Source organism: Uloborus diversus, chromosome 9 (assembly GCF_026930045.1).
Source record: "Uloborus diversus isolate 005 chromosome 9, Udiv.v.3.1, whole genome shotgun sequence".
In the NCBI taxonomy this organism is placed as follows: Eukaryota; Metazoa; Arthropoda; class Arachnida; order Araneae; family Uloboridae; genus Uloborus; species Uloborus diversus.
Genome location: NC_072739.1, coordinates 79,456,139 through 79,475,571, shown reverse-complemented (window position 1 = coordinate 79,475,571; position 19,433 = coordinate 79,456,139). Strand labels below are relative to the sequence as shown.

The window sequence follows — 19,433 nt, the reverse complement described above, 5'->3', positions numbered from 1 at the left end:
CATTACATATTATTTTACTTTCAGATTTTAAAAGCATTTTATCAATCTTTTTTCAGGGATTGAAAGTGAATTTGATTTTCAATGGCTTGCTCAGCTCAGGTACTATGTTGAAGATTTTAATGACTCTGACGAAGTCCGTGTGAGAATCACTAATGCTAATGTTAAATATGCATATGAGTATTTGGGAAATACTCCAAGGTATGTTGTGATTAAGTACTTGTCAAAAATTGCAAAAATTACTATTGTTTAAAATATGACTATGTCGCACCTTCTCTATGTACTTTAACTTCTATGTTGTGCTTCCGGAACGCAGAGCAGCGCCATGTTTAATACTGTAAATACGTGTATATTCGAATAAAGTAAATTAAGTGTTTCTATCATATTTGTGCTATCCAGTAACATTGCTTCTTCAATTCAATGACAATCACCACAGTTAGTTGGCGACGAGGATGGGATTCCAACCCACGCAGATATTCAAATAAAGTAAATTAAGTATTTCTATCATATTTGTGCTATCCAGTAACATTGTCTCTTCAGCTATATGACGGTCACCACAGGTAGTTGGCGACGATGGAAGAAAATAAGGAAGAAATGAACAAAGAAAAGTAAAAGTTTACGATTCAGCGAAATCGAAAACAGCCATCAATTCGTTTCAACATCGAAGATTCTCCAGGTACTCTTATTTGTTTTTTCTTTTCAAACTGTGACATTATTTTCAAAATATGGATGCTGAACAGTTTAATATGTTCATGGCTGCATTTACCCAGCAGCAACAGGAAATGTTAGCTCAAATCCAAAAGCACTTGTCGAAAGAACATTCAAATGAAACTTCAATAAATTTAGTAAATGTATCTCCGTTCGAGAATTTTGATTCCAAACGCAAAAAGTTTTCATGCTATTTCGAACGTTTTGATAATTACTGCACTATGAAAGGCATTGAAAAAAATTTCTCAACTTTATGTGTGTCCATAGGTTCGACACACTACAACAAGATAAGTCCAGCGAAGGTTCGTGCTGTTCAAGAAATGCCAAGTCCATCAAATGCCGATGAAATCAAACGATTTTTGGGACTTGTAACTTATTATTCCCGTTTCATTCCAGACTTTTCAACTATTTCATATCCACTTCGATGTCTACTTAGGAAAAATGCACCTTGGTTTTGGAGTGCCAGTTGTGAATCAGCATTTATAAAACTGAAATGTGAACTTTGCAGTGATCGAGTACTAATTCCATTTGATCCCAGTTTACCAGTTATCCTGATTACTGATGCAAGTCCTACTGAAATTGCTGCAGTATTGAGTCACTCTATAGAAGACATAGAAAGACCTATTGCCTATGTTTCTCGTGCTCTCACCAGTTCTGAACAAAATTACAGCCAGTTAGACCGAGAGGCCTTAGCTATCATTTTCGGTGTAACGCAGTTGTTCAACTACATATTTGGCAAACCTTTCTAACTGGTTACCGACAATGAAGCACTAACAAGAATTTTTCCCCCGCACAAGGCTCTTCCTCGAATGACTTCGGCAAGACTACTTCGATATGCTTCCTACTTATCAAGTTTTGACTACTCTGTACAATTCAAAAAGGGATCTGAAAATCAAAATGTTGATTGCTTGTCCAGGGCACCAGTTCAAAAGCCCGAAATGTCAGTTGATGAATTCATAGGCCAAGAAGCAAATCAAGTTTACGCCAAAAATATATTCCAGATTTCAAGTCAACAAATAACATTGCTGACCATCCAGACTGAAACAGGACAAGATACAGAATTGAAGGAAATAATAAAGAAGCTAAACAGCACTTGCGAAGATTCGGACTTTACATTGCTTGATGGCATTCTTTTCCGAGGGGACAGAGTCCTAATTCCAAAAGGTTTACGTTCTACTATACTAGATAAACTTCATGAAACTCATTTGGAAATAACAAAAATGAAGCAACTCATTAGAAAATATGTTTTTTGGCCAGGAATTGATTCCGACATAGAAAAATTAGACAAAGGGTGCAAAGGATGTGCTTTAACAAAGTCAAATCCACCTAGCGTGTCTATCCATCCATGGGAACTTCCAGCAAATAATTGGGACAGAATTCACATCAACTATGCTGGCCCGTTCGAAAATTACTACTTCTTGGTGTGTGTCGAGGCCAAGTCTAAATGGGCAGAAGTTGAAGTTATCAGAGATGCTCCAACAAGTTCTAAAACTATCCTTCTACTTGAAAAATTTTTCTCTTCTCATGGATATCCATATGTTATTGTATCCGATAATGCTAGAATTTTTCAAAGTGATGAATTTCGCACCTACAGTTCCAATCATAGAATTTTCCAGAAGTTTATAGCTCCAGGACACCCTGCAACAAATGGTCTTGCAGAAAGAAATGTGCAAACCTTAAAGAGGAAATTAAAAGCTTCATTCCTCAAACAAACTTCAATACCATTCAAGGTTCAAAACATATTATATCGCTATAGAGCATCCCCTCTAGCTTGTGGCAAGTCTCCTGCTGAATTATATCTAAACAAAGAATTTCATATTCGCTTGAACTCTATCTTCCCATATCATCCAACAACATAAAAAATTTCCAGTGGTCCTGTGAGATCTTTCAAAGTGGGGGAGAGAGTCCAGGTTCAAGTCTTCATAAACAACCGAAACGTCTGGCAGTTTGGAAAAGTAATAACAAAGTTTGGTTCACGCCATTATTTAATTAGTCTAGATTCCGGACGACAACTGAAAAGACATATTAACCAACTGCATTCGACCCGTGTGCCAATGCACCTTGAGGAGGACCCTTCTTGAGAGTGCCGTTCTAATGGTTCCAGGAGATTCAAGACAGCGTACTGTGGTTTTTGATGTTCCACGGATTCCAGGGAAAGCTCCTGCAATCTTCTGTGACAACCAGAATGCTCTCCCGTGGCAACCCAGAATACCAGCCAACCTGTTGTGCCACTGCCTTGCCATTCTCAAAGGAATATAAGACTTATCCTAAAGGACTATAAATTGTCTTAAGGGGGTTTCTTAATTAAGTGGGGGAGACTGTGAGGACTCTCCTCTTCTCTATTTGGGGCGCTAGTGTCACGTCTTCTCTATGTACTTTAACTTCTATGTTGTGCTTCCGAAACGCAGAGCAGTGCCATGTTTAATACTGTAAATACCTGTATATTCAAATAAAGTAAATTAAGTGTTTCTATCATATTTGTGCTATCCAGTAACATTGCCTCTTCAATTCTATGAGGGTCACCACAGATTATAAACACATAAAAGTTTCTTATAATTACAGTTGTGAAGGATGCTGGTTGTGATCTTGCACTTGCTTAATACATTTGCTCAATTCTGCATTTCAGATTAGTAATAACTCCTCTTACGGATCGCTGTTACCGAACACTCGTGGGGGCCTTTCATCTTCATTTAAATGGTGCCCCTGAGGGTCCAGCTGGAACAGGAAAAACAGAAACAACCAAAGATCTTGCTAAAGCTTTGGCCGTTCAGTGTGTTGTATTTAATTGCTCTGATGGATTGGATTATATTGCTATGGGAAAGGTACTTTATATTAATTTGTGTGTACTCTGAACTATTAGATTTTAGTGTGTCATTTTGTAAAGGGTGGATAGGATTATATTGCTATGGGAAAGGTACTTTATATTAATTTGTGTGTACTCTGAACTATTAGGTTTTTGTGTCACATTTTGTAAAGGAGGTTTCATGCTTTGGGAAATGCTATAAATAAAAGGAGTAGAACCTGCACTCATGAAGCAACAATCCCAAGTCATGTGATAGTATTTAAAGTGAAGTATTGGAAGAAAACAGGTTTATTTCACTACTTTCCTTCAAAGTGTATATTGTAGAGAAACCACGTGGCTTGAGATCTTTGCCTCAGCTTTTAGTAATTGAAATATTGAACTCCATCCAATTACTAGTTTCTGGCTCTAAGGTCATCGCAAGGTTTCATGTAGTGCTACTAAATGTAATTATTTAAAATCAATGCTGTGAGCAACATTTTGAAGTCATAATAGCAGAGCTATTATAACAGTCTTTAAGTCACTTAAAAGTCACTTTCTTTTTATTAAATTAGCCTACCATTTTTATTCTGTAAAAAATGTTGTAGCTTTTTCTTTATTTATGTGTTTAATGTGTTCATAACAGATATTTTGACTGTAACATATTTAGCATAGAGCCTTTTAAACCAATATAAATAATTATTTTAGTTTTTTATCCTCTATTTAGTCAGGATGTTGCAGGAATATTATGTAGGTGTACCACAAAACAGAACTTATTGGCTTTTGGTCCTGGTATTTACATGTAAAAATAGAAATTACAAATGATCATAGGAACCTTATGTACCATCATTACTATTATTGAGAGCTCTTTTCTTCATTAAAGGGTTGCAAAATATTTTATACTAATAAATAGTGTTCAATTTCACCTAGTAACTTTTCAGTTATTTTAAACTTTAAAATTGTATACAATGTTGTTATTATTGGTTATGTGAGATTATGGAACTGGCAGACATTAGTTATTCAAAATATTATTTTCTTTTGAAATAATGTTTGACTTTTACTTTGTTTTAATTTTCTAGAAATACAGTACCCGCCACTAATAAAATCACTGGATTATAAAATCAGCCGCTTTTTAAAATCAAATCTGGAAGAACAGAATCATTTGCAATATCAAAACATGTTAAAACCATCTCTTAATAATATCATTATCGCCATTTTATAAAATCACTTTTGGACATCTTGCATACAAAATTGATAAAGAAGCACCAAGAAGTGAAGTAGACGGTCTCAGAAGATGAGGAAATCTCGTTGCCGAATTTCCCCTCTTCAATAGATGTCAGAAAAGTGCTTGATGTTTATGTTATACTATGCACTTTAGAGCAAAGAGAAAAATATAACGTTGAAAGTTACAATGCATTTTGTAGAATCTTAAATGATATTGAATCCTTACTCTCAAATTCTCTTAACCAAACTGCAATACGTCAATATTTTAAGACCCGTGTGTAAAAAAATAATTTAAAAAACCCTCATGGTTAATTAAAAATGACAACTGTATTTTGAAATACTTTAAACGAAAATAAATGATGTAATTCATTTCTTTTTTTAAAGTATTTAAACTTCAAAACCTTTCATTTTTTTAAATGTAGGTATGCCGGTTTATAAAATCAGCCGGTTTATAAAATCAAATATCCTGAGAACGAATGTGATTTTAATAAGCGGCGGTCACTGTATCTTATATCGCTTTTATTTTTTATTTATTTATTTATTTTTTGAGTGTTTTTTTTTTTTTTTTTTTTTTTTTGGCCTATTAACACATTGTAATGCAAATGCTAAGTTTTCCACTGTACTTACCTACAATTGTTGCTTTCATATGCAACTAAAAAAAGGTATTGAAAATCTACTATCTAGTAGATAGTAGTGGTAATAATACCTTTTATTTTATTAGCAGCTTTTCTCAATAATGTCATTTTTGTTGCAAGAACTGCATTAATTTTTACACAATTAGTAGCTTTCAGATACTTATGAGCCTTGTGAGTTAACATCAGTTTACATGAAACATTAATTTTTTAAAGTTAAATTGGCTTTATATATTTCCTTATTTTGTTTACTGCATGGTAGAGTATCATTAAGTTTCATTTATTTATTACTAATAATAATTAGTAAAGGACAGACTCCTACACTTCCCCTGTTTTAAAGTCCTTTTTAGGTATAAAGTACCCTTTTCTAAGAGAAAAAAAGCACTAAAATTCCTTTAATAGGAGCATTCTGCAAAAATGTGTTACATTATTGATTTGTATATTTTTTAAATTACATTTTTGTCTTTTTTAATTATTTTTTAAAATATTTGAGTTAAAACACATTAGCAGAGACTCTTAAACATCTTATGGTATCAATTTTGTAGAGCTTGCTAGGAAACTAATGGTGAGGCTGAAATTTCTAGCAAAATGTGAGTAGTAAGAAAAAATGTCTAAATTAAGAACAATTTAGAATAGCTGCTTATGAAACTTATGATATGAAACTTGTTTTTAAGATCTGAACACTTTCAAAGAATTTTCATTGGTGTAATGTGAATTTGACAAACATAATAAATTATATTTATTTAGCTTTCAATCATTCTAACATAGTGGTCAATTCTCTCATGTTTCACCTCTTCAAACAGAAAATCATCCACACTAACTACTCTATGCAAATATGCATTTTTAATTCCTTTTTTTTTTAAATTATGTTCTTTGTGTCTTGCTGATATATTTTTATTACTAGTTTATATAGTGTTTGAATAAAATGTTTGATTTATATTTCAATATCAGTTCATTTGTTTTCGTGATTGTCTGTAGTTTTATAGATGATCTCTAAGAAGCTTTTGTTTTCTAGTTTTTCAAAGGTTTGGCTTCTTCAGGAGCATGGGCTTGTTTTGATGAATTCAATCGTATTGAGCTAGAAGTACTTTCTGTTGTTGCTCAACAGGTAAACTCTGTAGCATATGAAATGCTCCCCCTTTATGTTTGAGCTTATTACTTGCAATGATATATATATATTTTTTTTTGCAGCATTTTAACTAACCTTGTAATAACTTTGCATTTGAAAATACACACATACATGCATATACCTAGTACTTTAATTCAACATTAATTAAAACTTATGTTGAGCTTTAAGTAAAGTTAAAGTTTTCTCAGAATGTGAGATAATAATTATTTCAAATTTTGAAATATGCACAATTGTCAGAGTAAATAGATAATTTACTTTTTCATAGATTTTAATAAATTTTTTGAACATTTATTTTTAAAAAAGCTTAATATTACACCAAAATTTTCAACACATATTTCTTGAGCATGGTTTATGCTTGTATAACTTTTGTGCATTTCAAATTTTAACTGCTTCAACTTTGGAGTTTAATTGCAAACAGACTGAGAATACTCTGTTTCAGTTATACTATTAAAATGAATACTACTCGGTCTGTGAAATGCCTCTACTGTGCAAGTCATTCAGATATTTTTATTTCACGTTGAAGTATTAATTGCCATTGTGTGGTGTCTCTCCGATACTAAATTTCCAAAAAATTCTCCGACTTTAATCCCAATTACTTGCTATTCATATAATTTGTTTTATTTTTCATTGTATATAATTGTAGCAAAATTACTGTATAAAAGAACTTGTGTTAGTCATCTTATGTGTGTTTGAAACTTAGCATTAAGAATAAGCAGATTTTTGTCTGCAATTTTTTGTACTTTCTTTGATTTTCTTGATATGTTTCTTGACTTACTTGATTGTAATATAAAAACTGAGCAATTTTATATGCATCAAACTTGTTTTCCTATCATTTTTCCAACATATTTTTTTCCCTCAGATTTTATGCATTATTCGTGCTGTAAGGGCAGATGTTGACTTTCTTAATTTTGAAGGGACTGAATTAAGGTTAAATCCCAATTGTTATGTCTGTATTACCATGAATCCTGGCTATGCCGGGCGTTCTGAACTACCTGATAATCTTAAGGTAAATATTTTTTATACAATATATTCACCTTTTTTAAAAAGTTATCACTCATCTTCTTTTTATCCTAGTTTAGGTCAACAACAAGACTTTACTTTAATCTACAGATAAAATAACTTTCATAATTTGATTGCTAAGAGAGGAAAATGTAGTAAATTAGTCAACCGATTTTCAATAATATTTGCAACATTTTATGCAATAATATTTGGTGTAGTGTAAACATATTTTAAAGATGATTTCACAAAGTTTACTAATCTGTATCAATAAAATTATGAGCTATTAAACATTGTTCTCATTTATGGTCCAAAAGGTACTTTTCCGTACCGTAGCTATGATGGTACCTGATTATGCAATGATTGGAGAAATATCGCTGTATTCATTTGGATATCTTGATGCAAGAAATTTGGCTGTAAAGATTGTCACTACCTATCGCCTATGCTCTGAGCAGTTATCGTCTCAAAACCACTATGATTATGGCATGAGAGCTGTTAAAGCTGTCTTAGCTGCTTCTGGCAATTTAAAACTGAAATTTCCTGATGCAGAAGAAGATATTCTGGTATTTTCTTTTATTTTTTTTGTTAAGAACATGTAAAGTGATTGTTTACTGCTTGTTGAAATTTCTTTGCATACTTAAAAACCATATTTCTTTGTTAACATTAATTAAAGTGATTTTTAGTTTTCATTAGACTTTAGTCTCTTCTAAGTTTTCATACTTGATGCAATATTATTCTTTTATGCTAAAATCATCTTACATATTTTGAAATATGAATGTTATTTATTTTTAATTTTGTTCATAATACTTTTCTAATTAACATTGTTGCTTTGTGATTAATTAGATTAAGAAATAATTCTTTTTGTCCTATTTTGTTTTAGAATAGATGTATTGTAAAACATTGTTTCTCATTTAAGTGTTTTGGATTTTTCTGTGTCGTGTTCGTACATAGCTACCAACTAAATTTATCAAATTTTAAGAAACAAATATATTTTTTTGTTCCAGAGCTCTACTGCTAGTCACTTCAAGTAAATGGTGACTTTTTTTTTTCTTAAGATGTGTAATAAGATAAGTTTTACATGAAAGAAAAAGTTTCTTGATGCCCAAAAGCCTGGGGGGCCCAGGCTCTCTTGGGTTCAGAGCCTGTTGCTGTTCATCACTTTTGTACTTTTGTAAAGCATCAAATTTGGCCACTGTAAAAATGTAATTTCAAATCGATTAAATGTAACAAAGGAAGCTTTTTCATTCATAACACCTGGTGGAAGGAAATGGCATTAGAGCTTGTCCGAAATTTCGGATTTGAAAAAGAAAATACATTATGAAAACAAGTTTTCTATTTAAAGTTTTATATTGCGAGTATAATTGAATATGTTTTTTAATTTTTTATTTATTATTATTTTTTTAATTTTATTTAATTTCATTTTATTTATTTGTTTATTTATTTTAGTTATTTTTTCATTATTATTTTTTTTTAATTTAATTAAATTAAATTAATTTATTTATTTCTTTTTGAGGCTATTCCTGAACTTGTTTCAGATAAGTTTGCAGCAATCCTTTTTTTTTTTTTGTTTAATATTGTTTCTGAGGCATTTTATTTTCAGATGATATACAGATTTTTTTTTTGAGTTTCTTCTTCATTTTCTGCTTAAGAACTTCTGTATGTATTCTTTCTGAATGTATCAGAACCTCAGATATCTTTCCCATCTCTATTCTCTTTCAGAAATTTCTAGCTCCATAATACCTTTTAATATTAAACTTTGCCAGTAACAGTAAGTCTTCCGGTTAACTAAATTAATGAGGAATTCTCAGCTTATAGTAATAAACTGTTTCTTGTATACTTCAATGAACTGTTTTTGTGAAAAAAATTTTTTTTTTAATGCCCTGTTTTATTTAATGTTTTATGGTTCAAGTAACAGAACAATGAAGTGTGAAGTAAGGAAATGAATTATTAACTATAACTACAAGATCTCATTACAGCAAATACCAATACAACAAAATATGTTTCAAAAAAATAATTGTTGAATCTAGTGGTTGAAAGTAGCGCGCTACAAGTAGTGACGCTACTGTAGTAGCTACATTTTTTAGTAGTTTGCAGTGTTGTGCACTACTTTTCAAAAAAAGCAGTGTAGCGAGTAGTTCAATACCAAAAAAAGTAGTTAGTAGCGATTTCTGGAAACTACTTTTAAATAAAGTTTCAACAAAAAAAAAGAAGAAAGAAACGAGGTTTCAAACGAATCTGACTGGTGCAAGTCTTATGCGAGTAAAACTTGTACCAATCAGATTCGGAAGACTAAAAAATACGAGCTGACTTCAGATTGACAATATACATTATATCTGTTTGACGCCATTAGCTTGTTTAGAATCGAAATTTTCACATTTCCCCAATATTCACATTGAATGACATAAAAAGAAAAGAATAAGAGATAACTGTCGATGTAGTACCGCGTTTCATGGGCGCCCATATAGGGGGCAAGTAGGGGCTCAAGCCCCCCCCCCCCCCCCCCCCCCCCCCCGGCCTTTTAGAAATTAGAACTTCCTTGCTTTTGGTACTTTTTTTCGTCGCAAAAATGTAAAAACATTTCTTCTCCAGCCATTATTAAATAAGTTATTAAAAATGTCAATTTTTAATAATTCTAATCTGTACTGAAATCAGTTTCTATGTGAACATCTCCTGCTAAACAATGGGGAAAGTATCTTCCCTCCCCCCTAAAACTTTGCATAATGGCGCCCATGCCACGTTTCTGTTTTCTGGCAGCTGAGAAAGTCCTGTGGATGAACATTTTAGATGTCAATGGGATTATTGTGCCAATATCCACCTAGTATGGAAGCTACTGTAAATGTTATGGAAGAGGATGATATTGAACTGTCTTGGCCGGCTAACAACAAATATTGCAGTGTTACAGAAATGAATGATCAAGGAAATTTTTTAGTTTCTTGCAAATATGCTCGTTGAGCAAAAAGCTCTCGGTATCCACGTCAGATGTCATCTACATGTACAGTGGAATCTCAACTTACGCGAGGGATGCGTTCCAAGACTCCTAGCATAGGTTGAAATTTCGCGTTGTGGAAAAGGGGAAAAATATAAGATTTTTTATGAGCATACCAATAATGTTGAGGCATTTGATAACATCGCTCAAATTATTTTTACCCATTTTGTAACCTCCTATTATCAAATTTAAACATAGAGAACTGAAACTTTACTGTATTTTTAAAAAAGCTGTGTTAATGACTAAAAATACTGTTAGGTTGCACAAAAATCAGTGGGAGATAATGGCATAAAATGAAACAGTACATTACATATAGTATGTAGCAATAAAAAAATGAAACACTACAATAATACTGTACAGTAGATATTGTAATTATATTTGACACACATTTTAGTTGTTTAAGCATATCGAAAATCTTTACATTTTTTTTTAGTTGTCAGAGATTTCTATTTTTCTTTCCATTTTAAAACTTTAGATAAACAACCGCTTATGTGAAATTATGTTTCATCAATTTCATATTTAGAATAAAAAAATATGCGTAGAGTGGTGATTTGTAAATTAACAAAGTAATGTTTCGGTTGGGGAACTTCCGCTTTCAGTGAATCTAAAAGGAAAGTTTATTCACGAAACTAATATTTAGTAGCCAGTAAAGAAGGGGATACTTAAGCTCCATGATTCCCACTCGAAAATTTTCTTGTTACAGGGTGAAGAATTCGCGTTAGCTCCAAAATTCATTACTCGAGAAAAGCTCGCGAAATATACATTTCGTGTAAATAGAATCAATAGTAGTTTAAAATTTCACATTGAAATAAAATAAGCATTCTTAGTTATGTTTCATATTTCAGATGTCCTCATTTATATACTAGCGTATGATCGAGTAACGCTCCTGACGTCATCAACAATGAAACGCACGCCACGGCATGATAATTTGAAAATATTTTTTGGTAATGTTTGACATGCAGGGAAATGCTGTATTTCGACAAAGACTAATTTAAGGAGAATGAAGAAACCAAAAAGTGGTCAACAAAATTAACGCTCTCTACTGGATTTTAGAGTTAATCCACTGAAGTTACGGTTACAATTTCAACTGTCGAAATGTCAGCAAACAGGCAATGGCTTTGTTCAAATGTAGAAGCAACGTTTCTTCTGATTGAGTGTTGGATATATTAACATGATAAAAGTCAATTATTAAATAATGTAAGTTTTTGAGGTTGTTCGGTGAAATTGAAAAATGTTTTTATTTCATTTTATGAGTGGCGTAAGAAAGGAGATGATGTTCTGGTCCGGACCTCTAGCTAGAAGCTCAAAATCAATTCATTAGTTTCAGCAAAAAAAAAAAAAAAAAATCCTATAAAATTAACTGATATAATGAAAATTAAAAGTTTTTCTCTTTTGTTTAAAAGATGTTTTTCATAATCTAAATCAATTTTATGAACATGTCTGTCTATATGCAATTTAAAACAAATTATGACTTCATCTATTTACATTTTTAAGTAACCAAGTTGCACTTCTTGAATGAAATATTCACTGTTAGGAAAGGATTAAATAGTTTAAGGTTGAATTCCTTCCACTTTTAAATCCTTTCTTGCAGCAAATATGCATTAAAATTGTTACAAATATTTGAACGATGAATTGGCTCAGGAAGCGAAGGAAAGAATAAATAATTCTTGGTAATATACCATGTTCAAATGATTCAGCTTACTGATCTAAATCATTTTATGAATTTTTTTCGTTCAATCCTCAAACGGTGTATAAGTGAATGCTTTTTATTGATTTATTTTTTTTTAAAGTAGCAACTACTTTTTAAAAGTAGTTTATAGTTGCTACATTTGAAAAAAAAGTAGTTGTAGTAAACTACATTTATGTTAAAGTAGTTGTAGTTTGCTACAAAAAAAATATATATTTTTCTGACCACTGGTTTAATCCCATTTTAATTGCCATTAAATTGCTTAAATTCCTGTACAACAAATTTCCATTACATTGATCCAAGTTTGTGATCCCTTGAAGTTTGTTGCAACAAGATCTTACTGTATTGTAAAAAAAAAAAAAAAAGAGGAAAAATAATTGAAAGTTTATAGTTTTGAATTCATTATAACAATGTTAAGATATTGATTATTGTTATATATATATATATATATATGTATGTATATATATAGAAATATATATATATATATATATATATATATATATATATATATATATATATATATATATATATATATATATATATATATATATATATATATATATATATTGATAATTTTATTGTAAAATTTTGGAATTTTAATTTTAGCTTTTGAGATCTATTCTTGATGTAAATCTGCCAAAGTTTTTATCCCATGACATTCCTCTCTTTGAAGGCATCATATCAGATTTGTTTCCTGGCATCACTTTGCCGAAGCCAGATTACAAGGTAAAAGTTTTATTTGTTTGTTGATGTACATTAAAATGTCAAGGAAAAGAAAAAAAAAGAATTTTACAGTGTTCTTCAAAAGTTTAGACTCTTGTTTAGATGGTACACTATTGAAGCTATATTGATCAAGACTAGAGATGCAAAAATTCCAGATATTTCATATGAGAAATGTAAATTATCAGTGTTAAAATTCACCAAATCTACTCTTAAAAGTAAAATCTTTATTATGGACTTTTTTTGCAGGTATTTCTTGATGTTACAAATGAAGTTTGTGAAAAAATGAATTTACAACCTGCTGATGCCTTTATTCTAAAAATCATACAAACTTTCGAAATGATGATTGTCCGTCATGGGTATGTACATTGTTTAATGGATAGGTGTACTTACATATTAGTTAGGTACATCTTGTTTCGTAACGTATATGTATGTATTTTTTTTTCTGGTAAAATTTTCTTTTATTCAAGCTAAAAAATAATGAGCAATGTTACAGTTTCATGATGGTTGGAGCTCCTAATGCTGGTAAAACTAGTGTACTGAAAGTGTTGGCTTCTGTTCTATCACTAATGAAAGAAAGAGATTTGGGAGAAGAAGAAGCTGTTACATATCGAACATTGAATCCCAAATCCATAACTATGGGGCAGTTGTTTGGTGAATTTGACCCCATTACTCATGAGGTAAATGCATCCATTAGTTTTCTTGAAATATTTTGGTCCTGTATTGTTACTGATTTCAGACTGGAAATGTTTTGGTTATTTTTTTACTGCATGTATTTGAAATTGAAATCAAATTTAGATCACATTAATCTGATACTTATCTTTTGACTAATCAGTTTTTGTGATGTTTACTAATGAAGTAAAAGTATCACCCTTGCTTGCCGAAATGTTGTGTATTTTTTGTATGTTTATTTGTGTACTAGAGGACCCAACAGACGTTGTTCTGTTCAAACTTTGTAAATTGAAAAGTTCTATGAACTATTAAGTGTTTGAACCGTTCTGTTTAAAAAAAAAATAAGTAAAAAAATGTTTTAAACTGATTTGGTGTCAGAGTGCGTATATTTATTACAACTTGATTTACCTAATGCCCACTGAGCAGTTGTTTTATTATTTATTTTTTCTCTTGTACTTGATGATTTGTTTCTTCAGCCATACTCCAAGGATAAAAAGCATCCTCAGATATTAAGTGTAAAAAACTTACTACCCATCTAAAACAAACAGGAAATCCCGCTGCAACATCTCCCATATGAAAAATAATAAAACAATCGAAAGGATAGCGTTTAGAAAAATTATAAAGGTAAAAACAGTTCTTTGAATAAGTGAAAATCACTCATCCCTCCCCCCCCCCTTCCCGCGTAAAATAAACACATTCTTCAACTAAAATGACTAAAAATTCAAAAAAAAAAAAACGAAAAACAATTCTTTGCAATTTGAAATATTTCGCCCAATAAACAAAATATACAATAAATTACACTACGGTACTTTCTGATCATTTGGCTAGGAAGACCTAAAGCACCAATCCGGTCACATGGTTCAACTACGACGACAGAATACGCATTTTGCGTGAACCTTCCAGTACTTTACTTTAAAATATATCTCAGGACGTAAAATCGTTGCTTTCAAGAAATGTGAAGGCTTCACACTCTCTCTCTACGTTTTATTTATTCTCAATTGACATATCACAGTAGGAAATTTCAATATGAAAAACAGAGCTGGCTTTCTTATTGTCCTTTGGCAACGGGTTAAATATTTATTTCAATTCTAGTTCAACAATAGGTTAAAATAAATATTAATCATTTGGGAGATATAACCATCCAATGTTTAAATTAATTAATTCATTAACAAAAACGTTTCCGATTCGATCCATCACGCTTCGAAACCATGCTTGCCACAATTTGATTACACACAAAAAATTTGATCAAAATCGGTCCAGCCGTTTAAAAGCCTTATGGTGACAAACGTCCGCACAGAAGATTTTTATATATTAAGATATATCTGTATCCATTTATTTATTTTCGAATATTATATACCCTCTTGCTCTCCCCGCTGAAAATACTTTAAAATGATCAGCCTGGCTGTCCCATTTAACTCAAGCTAAAGAAGACATAGTCAAAAAAATTGTAGCATAAAAAGCACAATATGATAAATTAGAAACTTAGGCTTGATGTTTTTTTTTTAACACGTTGACTGTCTTTCACGAGACAATGTGTTGATAGCCATTGCCACGCCGAAGAAATATGTTTTTCCCAGAAGCCGATTTATATATTATAACAAATATGATTGAAAAGTGATAGAAAAACATGATTATGTATATCATACTAATTACCAGGCAATATTTAGGCCTTTCCTGATAGAATATTTTGATCACGCGCCAGCGCGTGATCGGCACTAGAGGTGAAATTTTTTCCTACATGCCGCATTACGCGCTGGCGCGTGATGTGTAAAAATGAAAGAAAATAATTAAAATAAGCGACAAAATGCATTATTTTTATATTATTCTTTATCATTAACACACATTTATTGTAAGTACACTATTATCAGTTGGTTATAATTAACGTATTACAGCAAACAATATTTTTTAACATTTTACTTGTGGGTTACCTTTGCACAATCTGAGCAATAACAGGGAGATCCCTCACAATCAGTGCAGATATAAATTGTATCTTTACGCTTTCCCTTGGAATATCAATTTTTACACTGCTTTCGCAATACTTTACCATTTTTCTTTTCTTCCCGCTGTTTGAGCACAAGTTCTGATGCAGCTGAATGAGGCACGGGTGCACGAATGTCAGATTGTGATTTCAATAAACCTCTTATCACAGACAAATGAAAGTCATAAAGTGGAAAGTTTTGACCGGAGTATTTGTTATACAGAAAGTGAGAATTTGAAATCATTAGCTGCAAAATATGTGCAAATATTTTGGTAGGCCATCTAATGGTTTTTCTTTCACATGGATAATAAGCAAGCATCTGATCTTGTTTATCAATACCTGACATGAATTTATTATATTGAATGATAGGAAGTGGTTTTGATGTAACTTCACCTCTTTTGTTAGTTGTTTCTTCAATCTTATTTTCGAATTCATTAGAAATGTATGTTACATCTCTCTTATCCTTCCATTTCCCAATCATTACACCATTAGCATACTTTGCTACAGTTTCCCCTTTCTTTAATTTTTTCTCACTAACTTCTTTCGGAAATATCTTCCTGTTCTTTCTGATTGTGCCAGTACAATGTGTTTTTCTATCAGCAAGAAATTTTGAGAGTTCATAGCTATTATAGTAATTGTCCATATATACACTATTCCCAACATCTAGCATTCCGTCCAATAAATGTAACACTACTTTTTGTGCATGTCCTTTCCCACCAAAATCATCCGCCATGCCGGTATACACCATAAATTTGATAACCATGCCATTAGTTGTTGTGGTCATACATAATTTGATACCGTATTTATGGCGTTTGTTTGGAATATACTATTTGAAAATAAGTCATCCACGCCACAATATCATCGACTCATCTAAACTAATCTCCCGTCCTGGGTAATATATTTCAGCCAATCGAGTGTTGAACAAATTCACCATACTTCTGATTTTATATAGTCGATCTTTTGGGAGTTCTGCATTTTGCTCTGGGATTTTTGCAAAGTGCAATGCCCTCAGCAACAAAAGAAAACGATTCCTGCTCATATTATATGAGAATACACTCAAACAAAACAGTGTATCAGTTTTCCAGTAATCTTGAATGCGATTAATTCTTACAGTTCCCATATGTAACATTAATCCCACAAATACCAATATTTCCTCTTTTGTGGTTTCCTTCCATGCATTAATTCGAGAAAATTGCTTTTTTTCACGAGAACAAAGTACTTGACGAGCATAGTCATTGGTCTGAACAACTATTTCATTCAACATATTTTCGGTAAATAAATGGCGAAAATAATCAATTGGATTGTCACCTGAAACAGGTTGCAACAAACTTTCTGATTTTGTGAAAGGAAATTGTTCCATTGTTGTGGAGTCATTTTCCCAAATTACATTTCCTACCACAGCGGAATTACGCTGAAGGCATGTCGCTTCTTGCAGGTCGTACAAATCTTCATCTTCAGAATTTGAAATATCATGGTCACCTTGAGGAGGAATAAATTCTTCATCGCTGCTGTCATAACTAATATCACTGGGATACTCGTCCGAAAGCTCAGCTAACAATTTTGCAATTTCCTCATCTGTTAGAGGCTTATTAGACTGCATTTTTCTTCTTTTGGGGCGTGAAGGCCCTGCAGAACTATCGTCTCTACAACTCATATTACAAGATTTTTTTAATAACTAATAAAGCTATAATTTTAAAACCACATACCTTTACAACTAGCTAAAAGCCTTTACTCCACGCCAATAGCAGCAGAAACACCTAACATATAATGCCGATTACAACGGAGAACATATGTAGAGGCAATCCTCTTCCCACGCGAGCGCGTGACTGGCTACTGGGACATAACAGCGCTTCCCGCGCTGGCACGTGATTGGCCTTTCAGCGCAGGCGCGACATCACGCGCTAGCGCGTGATTGGCAGCGAAAGTGTTAAACTAGGTAAGAGGACTCCCAGGATTAAAATAACTACTTGATTAAAAATTATATTGCTACATTATTTGCATAAGCATACAATTGACTGCAAGTGCAGTTAATGACCAAACATGATTCTTTAAATTTACTTTCAACTACCCCTCAGTATTATTTTACAGTATAATTTGTGGTGTAAGAAATACTTGCCTTATTAAAGGAAAACACCTATGATAATTAACTGGTATGTATTTTTATTAAGCTCGCAGAATGTTTCATAACCACTATGATTGAGATGGAAAGCCATGCTTTTTATTTATAGCCGTAAGTTACCACCCCTAAGCCAGGTCTAAGGCAGAACTATTTGCAATATACCAGACAGCCCGGTTATCACAGCTACAGACTGCAGTTTCGTTCTTATTAGAACCCTTCTGTATAGCACAGTGAATAACTGAGCTGGAGGCAGATGTCATCTCATTGAAGCTGAGAGTGCCAACAAACTGGTAATGGAATGAATCCATCTCATCAGCGGGCGTCCAAAACATGGTGCGGTTTGATTCGTGAATTGAAGGCAAAGCCTGGGTATTTATAGCAGCAAGTTACATCCCCTAAGCCAGGGCTAAGGCAGAACTATTTGCAATATACCAGACGGCCCGGTTATCACAGCTAGAGACTGCAGTTTCGTTCTTATTAGAACTCTTCAGTCTAGCACAGTGAATAACCGAGATAGATTCTCTCCATCTACCAATTTGTTGGCACTCTCAGCTTCAATGAGATGACATCTGCCTCCGGCTCAGTTATTCACTGTGCTATACTGAAGGGTTCTAATAAGAACGAAACTGCAGTCTCTAGCTGTGATAACTGGGCTGTCTGGTATATTGCAAATAGATGCTTTCTTTGTTTTTTTCTGCTTTTGAAGTACGTTGCAAGTCTGCCTACTTAAAAAATTAAAATGAAGATTTTCAATTAGTAACAGATTGAAAATGAATGGAAAATATTCCTAGAATGTAATACATTATATTTTAGGATTTAGGCATAGTTTTGCTCTCAAACACAAAATGTTCTCATTTTAAAAAAGGGGGAAATATTAAAATCTGGTATGTGATCTAAGTTGTTGATTTTGAGATTTCTAATCGATGTTTGAAAAATTTTGCAACAAATGCAGTCAGTAGAAATAAATTTGATATTTTTGGTTGAAATGTATGTAATTAATTTGTACAATAATTAGCTTTGAAATTGAGGATTGAATTTGGGGATGAACATTATGAAATCATTATTTCATTTCACTACATGTACTTCAACTATTGCTCATTGCTCACAGCTGACCATTGCCCTGGCTTTGTTTTGACTCATATACCCCTTGTTAGCCATGGATCATCTTGAAAGATTACTTTGAAGATTAATTGGGAGAATTACCTGTTACAGTGCTAATTACCTATTAAGAACTTTTACACATGCATGATATGTTTTTGTGTCACATTTTTTTTTACAAAACTACTCATATTTATAAAGAGACAAATCTGGTGAAATATAACAGTTAGGCAAATGACATATGAGATCAAGGACTTTATAACTGCTTAATTCCCCTAAGGTTTAATTCCTAACACTAAAAGTGCAGGTTCCCTATTCTCTTCAGAACATATGCTTATGTGTAACTAGTTTGAAACTAGTCTAAATCTACAATGTATAAAAGTTTACTTAACACTTGGCTCTCAACTGTCCTGACAGCCTCGATAATGTAAATATCATAATATACTGTCTGGCTTTCACGAAAAAAGCTCCTGCCATCAAACCTGAGCCCGTCTACTGCCATAGAAACGGACTTCGTTCATTTTCTGCAAAGGTTAACAGGAAGGCTTTTTGGCACCATTTCGCCACTCGTCTGCTCGCCTTTGTGCAGTTGTACGGGAACAGTAGACAGGCGCAGACATTTCGGTGGTGGCTTTTCTCGTGATGGTCGGACAGTACACTCATGTCAACTGCTGCTCGACATAAACTTTGGCTCATTTTAACTTACAT

The 19,433-nt window shown here is 32.4% G+C and overlaps 1 protein-coding gene across 1 annotated transcript in view; it reads left to right on the top strand.

Annotated features, from left to right (window-relative positions):
- LOC129230089 (dynein axonemal heavy chain 7-like) overlaps nucleotides 1-19,433 on the top strand; it is a 179,190-nt gene that overhangs the window by 20,349 nt on the left and 139,408 nt on the right. The window contains 8 exon segments of the mRNA XM_054864483.1: nucleotides 57-198; nucleotides 3,332-3,527; nucleotides 6,356-6,448; nucleotides 7,329-7,475; nucleotides 7,783-8,028; nucleotides 12,745-12,864; nucleotides 13,108-13,217; nucleotides 13,355-13,538. Of these exon segments, the coding sequence (XP_054720458.1) occupies nucleotides 57-198; nucleotides 3,332-3,527; nucleotides 6,356-6,448; nucleotides 7,329-7,475; nucleotides 7,783-8,028; nucleotides 12,745-12,864; nucleotides 13,108-13,217; nucleotides 13,355-13,538 (1,238 nt within the window).